The sequence below is a fragment of the Callithrix jacchus genome, chromosome 1, assembly GCF_049354715.1.
Source record: "Callithrix jacchus isolate 240 chromosome 1, calJac240_pri, whole genome shotgun sequence".
NCBI classification, from domain to species: domain Eukaryota; kingdom Metazoa; phylum Chordata; class Mammalia; order Primates; family Cebidae; genus Callithrix; species Callithrix jacchus.
In genome coordinates, this window is record NC_133502.1 from 87,738,098 (window position 1) to 87,750,870 (window position 12,773).

The window sequence follows — 12,773 nt, forward strand, 5'->3', positions numbered from 1 at the left end:
ACCGCATATTCTCACTCATAGGTGAGTGTTGAACAATGAGAACACATGGACACAGGGAGGGGAGCACTACACACTGGGGTCTGTTGGGGGGAATAGGGGAGGGAGAGTGGGGGGTGGGGAGTTGGGGAGAGATAGCATGGAGAAAAATGCCAGATATAGGTGAAGGGGAGGAAGGCAGCAAATCACACTGCCACGTGTATACCTGTGCAACTATCTCGCATGTTCTTCACATGTACCCCAAAACCTAAAATGCAATAAAAATAAATAACCAATAAATTCAACTTTAAATCCACCACCTTATGTGCTTTTTACTCGACCTAGCTGTTTTTCTTTCTTGATTTTTTTAAAGTTCCTATGTTTTCCTCTCTTATAAAGTTATGTAATTTTCTTCTATTTTTTAATGGTTAACCTAGAAATTACAACATGAATCCTTGACCTGTCAAAGTCTAATATTTATCTATATCTTTACTTTCTTTCATTATATTCAAGGATCTTACCTTAACTACAATTACTCGCATGCTGTTTAGTTGTTGTGGTTGTATAATTAAACTCTCCATAATATTAATTAATACACACATTTCAGTACAAGACATTATTATTAAAGTTTTATATAGTCAATGTTCATTTATATCAACTTCTATTTTTAAGATTTCCTTACTTTTATTTCTTGCTGCATTGTATTCCAAATATCCCTCTGGAATAATTTTCTGTCTTCCTGAAGAATATCCTTGAGAATTTCTTTTTGTGTAGATAAACTGGTCTCTCAGTTTTGCTTTATCTGAAGATGTCTTTATTTTGCTTTCATTTTAGAAGGAGAGTTTCACTTAATTAAGAATTCTAGGCTGTCAGTTATTTAGTCTCCTTGTTTTCACTGCTGATGTAGAAAAATTAGTTGTCAAACTATTGCTTCTTTGCCTTTGATTTTCTGTAATTTTAGCCTGATGTGACTAGATGTGAATTTATTTTTATATATCCTGGTTGGCTTTCTATAACCAGTGGATTGACATCCTTCACTGGTTCTGAGAAATCTTTATCTATCATTTTTCCCAGTGTTGCCTATACCCAAAATTTCTTTCTCCTTTTGTAAGACTCCAACTAAATTATGTTAAAACTTCTCACTGTATCCTTTGTGTCTCTTACTCTCTATTCTGTATTTTTCTGAATATGATCTTTCACCTTCTAAAGGGATCAATCTTCATATTCTTTGTTCTGCAAATCATAAGGACTAAACTGAAAAATCAGATGCATAGTTTCTTCTGAAATATTTTAAGTTCACTTATATTCCTCAGCTGCTATTAAATCCATTTATGTTCTTAATTTCAGTTATTTTTCTCAGCTCTATAATTTCAACATCTTGATATCTTTCCATGGTTTACAGTTATTTGCTGATGTTTTTACATTCAGTGCTTTATTTTCATGAAAATAGCAAAAAATAACTGTTTTACAGTATATATTGAATAAATTCCAGTATCTATAGGTCTTTTTCTGTGGTATGTTGTTTCTGTTGATTCTGTTACATGTTGCTTTGTTTATCCAAGTGTTATAATCTTTTATTGTTTTCTGTTCATTTTGTTTGAAAAATTGCTTATAGAAATAACTGGAGATCTAGAATACTGTTAGTTTCTTTCATTTCCTTTCATGGGACTCCTGAGGGAGCCAGAAGATCAGAGTCATGGATTTATAATCCTCTGGAGTACAGTTTGTACTCCAAAGTTTTGGAATGGTCTTCTTCATGTTTACAACCTAGATCAGGGTTTGTTATGTCAGGATCTCTGCCTTTAGTATGTACTTAACTAACCATGTTTCTTTTGGCCACATGAAGATGCCACACAGGCAGGCTCTTTGCTGCCTCTTGGTTAGTCTCCTGGGCAGCAGAGGCAGATTGTAATAGACCAGATCCTCCTCCATGTGGACCTGATGCCTGTCACCTGATGCCTGTCACCCTGGGCCATTCATCAAAAGTGCCTCTTCTTTAGTACCTCTTCTAGAAAAACAAATGCCCTAGGTCGGGCTGGGCTCAGTGGCTCACGCCTATAATCCCAGCACTTTGGGAGGCTGAGGAGGGTGGATCATGAGGTCAAGAGATTGAGACCATCCTGGTCAACAAGGTGAAAACCCGTCTCAACTAAAAATACAAAAATTAGCTGGGCATGGTGGTGCGCACCTGTAGTCCCAGCTACTTGGGAGGCTAAGGCAGGAGAATTGCTTGAACCCAGAAGGCAGAGGTTGTGGTGAGCGGAGATCGTGCCACTGCATTCTAGTGTGGGTAACAACAGCAAAACTCCGTCTCAAAAAAAAAAGCCCTAAGTCAGAAAGAGCTCTGGCTCATTTCCCTGAGTTCCAACCTTTTTCCTGTTCTTGTTACTGTTTTATTAGGTCATTGGTCAACTATACTTTTCTTTTATCTCTTTTTTTTTAAGGTTCCTATCAATTACATGTGACTTTTTATCTTTTTTTAAAAAATAGGCTCCAACTATGCTTTTAATAAGATACTTTAATATATTTCTTTCAGCTCTTTTCAGAGGGAAGTTTAGTTTGAATCACCCAGTCCACCATTACAAAAAGCTAGAAGTCTTTCATATAGGATTTGTGTTGTTTTGTAATCATTTTTCTGCCAATATTTAAAAATAAAGTTTCATATGAAATCCAGATATCTTGCTTCTTTTAAAACCAGAAAACATGATAACCTTGACCTCACATATTAACAATGCAATAATTAAAGAGAGCTGAGCATCACCAGAGTGCCCACCATGCTCTATTGCCTTAAACTGGACCTAATCTAGGACTTACTGCCTGTCTTGATGGGCATCTAAATTTTCTACTACTGAGCAAGTAATAGTGGAGTAGAAGCAGTGAAATATTTCAATATTAATGAGTATAAATTTTATCTGGATAGTTACATATCCAGGAACCTGGGGCTTTTAATTTAAATTTTCTCATTTTCTGAAATAGAGATTTTTGTATTATGATGGCCTTGAAGACTACTGCAGAGGGCTGGTAGATTTGCATAAGGAGCCCAACAATCATTTGGGGAGTAAAGGTACTGCAGTCCTCCCTGTCCCCTATTACACCTATGCCCTGAGATGCAAACTCTCAGCATGGACTGAACTGCTCGTGACTGTGGCACAGAACTGTATAAAAACAAAATCCAGGAACTGTCTCTACTCAACCTAGCTCTCCTAGGAGCACACCAGAGCTGGCAAAGCAGCTGCGCGAGGGACCCCACAAAGCAAAGAGGCTGAGACCCCCGGCCCACTTTGGCACAGAGAACTCCCGGCTGAGTGGAGCCTGGAGAGTGTGTGCTCTTTTCCCTCCCACATTGAGGGACTGCCAAAGCCCAGGCAAGGTCCTTCAGTGGTCAGGTGGTAGAGGACCACCTCACCACCTCCTTTCAGGCCCACCCATGGTGAAGTTTACCCCAGGGTGGTGATGCTGCTTCTCTGGGAGAAGAGTTCACAGTCTCTCTGTACTTCCCATAACTGCCACCCCACAGCCAACTGGAGGTAACCATACAGATAGCACAGTGGCATTCTCCAACTTCCAGAGGGTGTGGTGTTTTAAGAAAGGGCTAGCCCTTGGGAAAGGATTTGATAACTTAAAAGAGAATAGGAGGACCGAAAGAGAGAGCACACTTCCTACTAGTCTAGAATCATGGGGCTTGAGGACTGCATCTGAGAACATTCTTAGAGGATGGATTGAGGTGCATTAACTATGCCAGATTGAAGATGGGCACCCTGGTTTACTCCAATTTACTTTTCATAAGTGGGTGAGCAGTCCCATAATTTTTGATGGCACATAGTAAGGACCTTAGTTAAGGTCTTGGGCTCTGGGGCCCAAATCTAGGTTCAAATACCAGTGACACTGCTTAGAAACAGTAGATTGTTCAAATTCTCAGGGCCAAAGTTTTCTTTTTTGTAAAACATGGATGGATAGCATGACCACCTATAGCATTGGATTGTGGTGAGAATTAGACACAACACACACAAAACACATAGCATTCTGCCTAGCCCCCATACAGGGCAAGCACTTGATGCATGCTGATCAACACTATTATTATTACCATTATCACCATAATTGAAGCCAGAAGCCTGGCTTGCTCTTAATAGAAAAGTAGACTATAAGTGAGTGGACTGGCATACCAGTCCCAACAAGATGACCTTTGGTAGATAGTCAACAGCCCTTCTAGTTTCAGTTTATTTGCCCATAAAATAAAGTTCATGTTATCTTTTTGATAAAGGTAAGATAAAAAGAGATTAAGAATGTTGGAGTGTTCTCAGCTCTTGGAGTTAAAAACACCCAAAGCTACTCGAATCAGAGGCAACATCTCTCTGTGTCAGTGAGAGGGTCAGTGACACACCCAGCCTGGGAAAGCTTGCCTGCATTTTTGTTTGTGTGCACCAGGCCCTATATATCCAGCCAGAGACAATACAATCAGATTGCAGTTGCATAAGATGATGCTGCCAACAGAAGGAACAGACGTCATAGCTTTTGGAACACATTCCTTAAGGGTGTATCAGATTCTAAAGAAGTTAGCAAGAACTGCCACATTGAGCCAAGCTGAGTGGCAGAGTTGAGTTGAGTAGCAGAAGCAAATTAGAAGAGAACTGCTATGAGAGCCACTTGAGTCTATGGAAGAGGCAGTAGAGTGAGAGACTCATTAACACCAGGCACTAAAAACATGGAAATAAGCCCTATAAATGAGGAGAGACTCTTCCCCGCAATATAAAGACTCTTAGTGAAATTAATGGATGGTTAATGCACACTTTATGAATGCAGTTTTGTCAGGAACATGTTCTTTTTTTTTTTTTTTTTGAGACGGAGTTTCGCTCTTGTTACCCAGGCTGGAGTGCAATGGCGCGATCTCGGCTCACCGCAATCTCCGCCTCCTGGGTTCAGGCAATTCTCCCGCCTCAGCCTCCTGAGCAGCTGGGATTACAGGCACGCGCCACCATGCCCAGCTAATTTTTTTTTGTATCTTTAGTAGAGACGGGGTTACGACATGTTGACCAAGATGGTCTCGATCTCTTGACCTCGTGATCCACCCGCCTCGGCCTCCCAAAGTGCTGGGATTACAGGCTTGAGCCACTGTGCCTGGCCAGGAACATGTTCTTTTATGGCCTTTGCCTTTAAGACTCAGCTACCATTTAACCTGACATATTTAAAGTGTTTTAAATAATTGACCTTTTCCTAGTAATTGAAGTTGTGCTAGACTGTCTACCCACAATTTTAGCAAGACTTTGTGCCTTGGCAAAATCAAATTAGAACTTTCTTTACTTCATTTATGGTTATTTTGAATCTCTCAGCTCATCTAGTATAATTGCGTGAAGAAAACAGTCTAACGCTACTGAGTTGATACTGAGGAAGGGTTTCTATGGAGATGCAAATTGAAACTGATTTTCTTGTTTCTTTTTGTGTTAATTGACCTGAGAAGCAGGAACGAGTCTTCAAGAATGTTGGCAAATTTGTCTAGGCTATTTTCTGCATGCTTTATGATTTTCCTAAATGGGGAAGAAAAAGCAGAGGCCAGGAACCCCTATAAATGCATCCCATTTGGTTTGGCATTAGAGGGTTCATCTGGACTGGAGACAATGTCAATCCTGCTAAACTAAGCAGAAGTGAAAATAAAGAACCCAAAGGTCATCAATCACAGGACACTCCAATTTTTTTTTTTTTTTGTTTAAGACAGAGTCTTGCTCTGTCACCCAAGCTGGAGTGTAGTGGTGCATTCTTGGCTCACCACAACCTCCGCCACCTCCCGGGTTCAAGTGATTCTCCTGCCTCAGCCTCCTGAGTAGCTGGGATTACAGGCATGTGCCACCATGCCTGGCTAATTTTTGTATTTTTGGTAGAGATGGGGTTTTGTCATGTTGCCAGGCTGGTCTCGAACTCCTGACCTCAGGTGATCCACCCGCCTCAGCCTTCCAAAGTGCTGGGATTACAGGTGTGAGCCGCCACAGCCAGCATCAGTTTCCTTTTTTCAGAGACAGAGTCTGCTTAAGTTGCCCATGCTGGTCAACTCTTGAGCACAAGGACTCCTCCCCACCTCAGCCTTCGGAGTAGATGACCCTATATAGGCCCATGCCACCACGCCCAGTGTAGGACTTCTCAAACTTTAATGTGCACATGAATCACCTGAGGAGCTTGTTAAAAATGCAGATTCTGATTCAGTAGATCTGGGTTGAGGTCTGAGATTCTGCATTTCTAAGTAGCAACCAGGTGATGGTCCAGGAACTACCTTTAGGATAGCAAAAGTATAAAGTGCTGTTAAAAACAGTGTTAATATACTTTCTTTTAAACTTCTATCAAATCTTACGCATTAAAAGGAAAGTGAATTCATAATGACTGCAAATTATGAAAAATATTAATATAAAATACACCATGCTGATATGAGTCAGAGCCAGTGGCTTGATTCAACAAAATAGAAACACTTACATGGTCAAAGACTGTGTAAAATGTATAACTGAGAAATCTTAGTATATCATCAAAGTATCTTAGCTTTTGTTAAACACCACACTGACTGTCCTGACTGTAATTCCCAAGAATATAACTAAAAGCAAAGAAAGAAAAAACAAAAAGCAACACAGTTGCTACTTCCTAGGGAAATGGGGTGAGGTTCCTTAGAGACTGGGTTTGAGGATCACTGTTAATGTGACTGAAGTGCACTAGTACCTTGTTATCAACTCCCGGAAGCCCCATTCACATGGGCATACAATATCACAGTGCTCCCTGGCTTGGGGTGACTGCTGAAATGGCACATGTTTGCTTCCCATTCTTTGCAAGAATTCACCGGGGCTCACATTCATTGTTTTTCATTCCATTTATCCCTGAACATTTTTCCCTTTTCTTCTCACATAGAGCTGCTCTTCTGAAAATCACATGTAAGCAATTGCTTTAAAAAGAAAAAAGAAGAACGCTCTGACAAGAAACAAAAGACCTCAAAAAGGAATTTGATTTCATGAATACAAACGTAATCTGTGACAGTTCCCTTTCATGTTGGGTTGCAATCAAAAGCTATGGAGCTCAATAAGCCCAATGCTGGAGATTTCCAGAAAGATTTGATATTTTTTTACCTAAAACTTTAAAATTCATCTATCTATACACATATACATGAACACCAATGTAATTTTAAATTTTATAGTATGTATTGTTTAGCCAAACTCATGTTGATGCATGCTTTGCTGAATGTAATCAGAAATTGTGAATAACGTGTCATAGTCCGAAACCTATAAGGTAAGGGTCAACAAATTATAGTTCTTAGGCCAACCCCAGGCCACCACCTGGTTTTGGCATAGCCCATAAAAATGGTTTTTATGTTTAGTGGTTGGGAAAAAAAAACAATATATTGTGACATATTAAAATTATCTTAAGTTTCAATTACAGTGCCTATAGTTTTACTGGGATAAAGCTTCACTGATTCATTTATGTTTTATCTGTGGCCGCGTTTGTGCAACAGTGTCAGTTGAGTTGTAACACAGACCACGTGACTAATGTTACAGGTTGACTTCGTCTTCCACAAGTGCACATATTGAGGTCCTAATTGCCAATACCTCAGAATGTGACATGATTTTAAGATGGGGCCTTTACATAGGTAATCATGTTAAAATGAGGTCATTAGGGTGGGTTCTAATCCAATATGACTGGTGTCCTTCTAAAAAGGGGATATTTGGACCCGGAGACACACAAGAAGGAAAATCATATGAAGAGATACAAGGAGAAGACAGCCATCTATAAGCCACAGAGAGGCCTGGAACAGATCAAGAGATCCTTCCCCCACAGCCCTCAGAGGGAACCAGCTCTGTGAGCATGCTCATCTCAGACTTCTCACATCCAGAATGAGAAACAAGTTCCTGTTTTGTAAGCCACCCAGTCTGTTGTACTTGTTACATCAGCCCTAGCAGACTAATACAGCTAGCAAAGCCTGAACTATTTAGTCTCTGGACCTATTCAGAAAAAACTTGACTCCTGCTCCAAGGGACCAGTTTTCTGTTTAACCCCTTGAAGCCAGAAAGCACATGCTTCCTGGCTAGTCAAAGGGGTCCTTTCTTCAATGAACCTGCCTTTCATCACACACCCACTCCAGTGTTCAAGCCCTTTCTCTCTGGTAAAAGAGCTTGGAACAACGAACAGATTGCCCATTATTTGGATGAAATGAAATCACCGAACAACCCCTACTTAGTACCTCTTACTCCATGCCAGGAGGGCAGTGAATTTGTTCCATGAATGGAGAGACAAGCTGAGAAACTCCACTTCATCCTTGAACGTTTTGACAAAGCGTGGTACATCTAAAATGCCATGTCAGGAGAGCCCTGGCAGCCCTCAGAGAAGATCTAGGCTTTTAGAAGCTGTCAGTTCTCTCAGGACAGTTCCCATTGACCCAGTTTGCTCTTCCAGACGTTAATAGAAGGGAAAAGGACAAGTCAATTGCATTACAAAACCTAAAATGCAATAATAAAAAAAAAAAAGAATTGCATTGACAAAAATAAATAAATAAAAATAAAATAAAACAAATTGCCTTATCTGGGAATCATTTATCCTCATGTGATAAAAAAACTAATCTACACCATTATTAATAAAAGTATGGCAGAAACAACATTAATGACAATCAACATTTGTTGAGCATTTATTCACATGTCAGGGGTAAACCAAAAATACAATTCTAAGCCCAAACTGACTTAATGGACATCTCCTCCCTGCCCCCCATTATTGGCCAAAAGGATACCCAAAACTAGTTCAGGCCATAACAGGAAAAGTGGGTAGGATATGCCTCAATATATCTTCTCTTAGGCATTGATATTTAGAGATTCTAAGACTGACAGAACAGATTCTTTGTAGCAATAAGAAAGCAAATTCCAACCTGACCCTGATATAGCATCAGATGACAGATAACAGGCTTTGAAGGAAATCAAAGCATTTTACCCCAAAATATAGTTCTCTGACACAATTTAGAAAGGCTCTACAAAGCCATCTCTTGTAGGAGAAATCTGCCTTCTGTAGAGAATCCCCTTCTCATGCTAGATTTTTTCTGGAGAGTCTGACACCTTTTAAGGTCTAATGAGAGTCATTTACCATCTCTTCTCTCTGAAGCCTGCTACTTACAGGCTTAATCTACATAACAAGAACCTCAGCTTCCACAACTTTCTTTATCTTAACTCATGTATTTGTTTATACTGAAGTTACCTCTTCAGACAAAGCTTAACTTTTTCAACCAATGGCCAATCAGAAAATCTTTGAATCCATCTATGACCTGAAAGCCTCCCCTCCACTGATATGTCCTGCTTTTCTGAGCCAAAACAGTATGTACTTTACATGTGTTGATTATGTCTTTGTCTATAACTTCTATCTCCCTAAAATGTATAAAACAAAGTGTAACCCAACTACTTTGGGCATGTGTTCTCAGGACCTCCTGGGGCTGTGTCACAGGCCATGACCTTTAATCCTGGCAAAATAAACCCCTGAAATGATTGAGACTCACCTTGGTCATTTTCTTTGATTTACATAGGCATTGTGCAAAACTCTTTACACATATGAATTATCTGATTTAATCATTACAACAATATAAAATAAGAAGTATATTTATCTCCATTTGACTGATAGAGAAATTAAGTTGCCCAAAGTCACAAAACTGGAAAATGGCAGAACTAGGACTCAAAACAAAGACAGCTGATTTCAAAGCCCAACCTTTGAATCAGAGGCCATCCAGCTTTGATGGTATGTGAAAAAATATCATCTTGTTGGGGTGCTCCCTAACAATTTTAGCCACCTGAGAGAGCGACAGTGGTTTTATCTTTTCCTCTGGCTGTGAAGCTGGTCTTATAATCCTAATGCTTTGACATCTTGGGACCTGGCTGGCTCTGGAAGGTTTCCTTCCTCCCAGGGTTAGCTAATTCGTAGAGACAGCAAACCACACACCCTGGAGCTTGCCTTCCAAATGCAAACCAAACACTTTCTTTCTCAGCCTCTCACAGGGCTCTCACACTTGGGCTACAATTTCTCTGCCCTAATCACTCCAAGGCTAGGTATCAGGCAATCAGATACAGTCTCTATGCCCCAGAGCCTGCTGAAATTATTCAAACAAGCCAATTCTAAACCTGCTCACCATGCTTACCTTGTCTTTCCCACAGAATGCCCAATAAAGGCTTCACCCACCTTTTCCCTTGGCTCATTCTGCCTCCTGTCCGACCCTGGCACTTCCCTGTGTGGTCCTGTGTGGCATGTTGTATTCTCTCCTCTTGGGAACTGTAACAGATTCTCTCTTCAATGGCAGTCATCTCATGATCTGTGGGCCTCCCCATACCTGAATAATAGTGAAGCCTACATTTTCAGCCATTCCCTCAGCCTCATCTACCTTCCATCACACATCATGACAGTGAGTGCACAGGCCCAGCCCATCGAAGTGTGCCTCACATGATGACTTGTACCAACAAAAATGCTCAAAAATAAAACCAAAAACAGAAACACAGCACCAGAATTGTATAAACCTCTAGCTGCCTTCCCTCCTGCCCAAGGCCTGAGCGTTCTGCCATTGAAATGCTGCTCCCTGGAGTTTGTCAGACCTGCCGGCATTTGGAGGAGTCAAATCCAAGTGATGGGAAGCTCCCTCACCTGCATCTTGAACAGGAGTTCTCATTCTGGGATTAGAACATCAAATTTACAATCAACCAAGAGTAGACAGGAGAGCAAAAACAGCCACATTCTCCCTTTGACAGCTCAGATCCTGTATTCCCCATGTGAATGAAGCATGACCATGGTGAGAAGCCCAGGCAAAGCTGTCTCCAGATGCTGGCTAATTGCACACACTGGTCCAGAGCTTCCTTCTGAAGGCCACAGCTGACCTCCAGGTTCTTTGTCAGTATTCATTTGTTAAGATATACTCTTATTTAATATATAAGCAAAGCAAATGATTTACTGTACACCAAAGAAGGACACCACTTCAAAGAAAACCTGAATCACCCCCAGTTCATGAGGCCTGGGCAGCTTTCTCCTGAAAGGCACAGAAACGTGATCGTGCTGTGCCTCTGGGCTGGAACAAAGAGGCTGCTGGGAAAGCCAGATTGTGCTGGACACAGCTTGTCAAACCCACTCATCTGGCAAGAGAAGTGACACCCAGTGGCCCTTTGGACCTGTGCGACCGCTGCAAATTCATTCATGCTCCTTTTTCAGGCTGAGTAAACAAGATCCAGCAAGATTCGGTGATTTGTGGACATAGGCATCACTGGGTTAACCAATAGAGCTGGTTCAGCATGTGCTTTAGACATAGAAAAGCCAGCACCAAAATAAAAGATATTTTGATAAGAAGTTGATATTTAATATTTTAGAAATTAGAATAGCATTATAAAGAAAAAAATCAAAAAGTTTTAGGTTTCCTTATATTTATTTTTAGGGCTATTTTTTAAAGTATATATATATATATATAAAGTCGGGGGGGGAATACAATTTTTTTTTAGGGTCAGGCTTTCTAAACTGTAATCCAAACTTGACCCAAAGTCAGGATCAAGACATGCCTTTTGGCTCTTCAAGGTTCTGTTCTTAAGACCACTGGTTCTTGGGATAAGCTAGCAATGCCAAGATACTCTTGCAAGATTTGGAATGAAGGGCCTTGTTTGTATATATTGCCATAAATGGAGATTTGAGACGGGCTCTGTCTGTGGGATTAACGTGAGTGGTTTATGGTGGCCGCCCATAGTTTCCCACAAGTCCTAGACTGTGTATAGTATGGATACATAAGGGTTCACATACTCAGTACCTTGAAAGGAGATCGGATCACAATAGTTGGCCAGGAAAAGGCTTATTGTCATCAAAACTCTAAAAAGCCCTGGTCTATGACAGACACTAGGTCCTGGGAGAATCTGCCAGATTCCAAACCAAGGGAGTTTTTCACACACTGTCAGATGACCAGCCATCCCAGGAGTATTCTCAGCTCCACGGAAAACAATATGTAGTAATGGCAGAGTATGAGTCCAGATTTCAATATCTAAGGGAGAAAAAGAAGGAGTGTTTGCCCCGGCGCTTTATTTGCCTTCCCAGGAAGTACTCATCTAAGTAGAAATAGAAAAAAACCTGTACATCTTTGCGTCTTTCCAAGTTTAATTCCTCTCCATGAGCCAGTTACGAAAACACAGCCACACTGAATTCCTTTCTACACCACTAGAGGGAAATCTAACCCACCTGACCAGAGCTTGTTTCTTGTTTCTTCTTTCTTTAAAAAAAGAAAAAATTATAATTATATAAATAAAAGTTTAAGGTTGACACATATTTTGAGTCATTATCCTACTCAATCCTTCCTACTCTTGCCCCTGTTTTAGAATTATTTGAATATAGGTAGGCAAAGAAGACTTAGAAAAGCACAAACCAGCCATCCTAACTGGGCAGGAGGCTTCACAATGGAGAAATTGTTCTAACAGTCAACCTGAATCCCTTCCAGTTCAGCTTGAGTTTATTTCCTCAAATTACATATTCATTAGTTATGGAGAACAGCTGGTCGTCTTTCCCCACCTCACATTACTCTTTAAATTCTTAAAGACCTCCAAGTCACGTCTCTCTTTAAGCAGAATGAGCCAGCTCCTTCACTTGGTCATAGAGTTTAGAGCACAACTCTTCACCAAGTGTTTCTCTTCTAAACTCTCTCTTCAACTTTGCCCTCCCCCATAGTTCCAAAGTGCAGCGATACCAACCACATTCTGAGGAGAAAAAGAAAATGAAGTATTTCCTCATGTTTTCCCTCAAATATATGGCTATTCATAGATCCTTGCTCAAGTTTTCTTCTTAAATAACAA

The 12,773-nt window shown here is 40.5% G+C and overlaps 1 protein-coding gene across 2 annotated transcripts in view; it reads right to left on the reverse strand.

Annotated features, from left to right (window-relative positions):
- The window catches only part of PGM5 (phosphoglucomutase 5), a 186,240-nt gene that overhangs the window by 15,475 nt on the left and 157,992 nt on the right, over nucleotides 1–12,773 (reverse strand). Inside the window, exon 11 of one of the 2 annotated variants that reach the window (XM_035301750.3) lies at nucleotides 1,080–11,971. The exons of the other annotated variant lie outside the window; for it this stretch is intronic. Coding sequence (XP_035157641.2) covers nucleotides 11,885–11,971 — 87 coding nt within the window. The 3' untranslated portion in view covers nucleotides 1,080–11,884. Of the gene's footprint in view, nucleotides 1–1,079; nucleotides 11,972–12,773 lie in introns of those variants that run through there. 2 annotated transcript variants of the gene reach the window in all.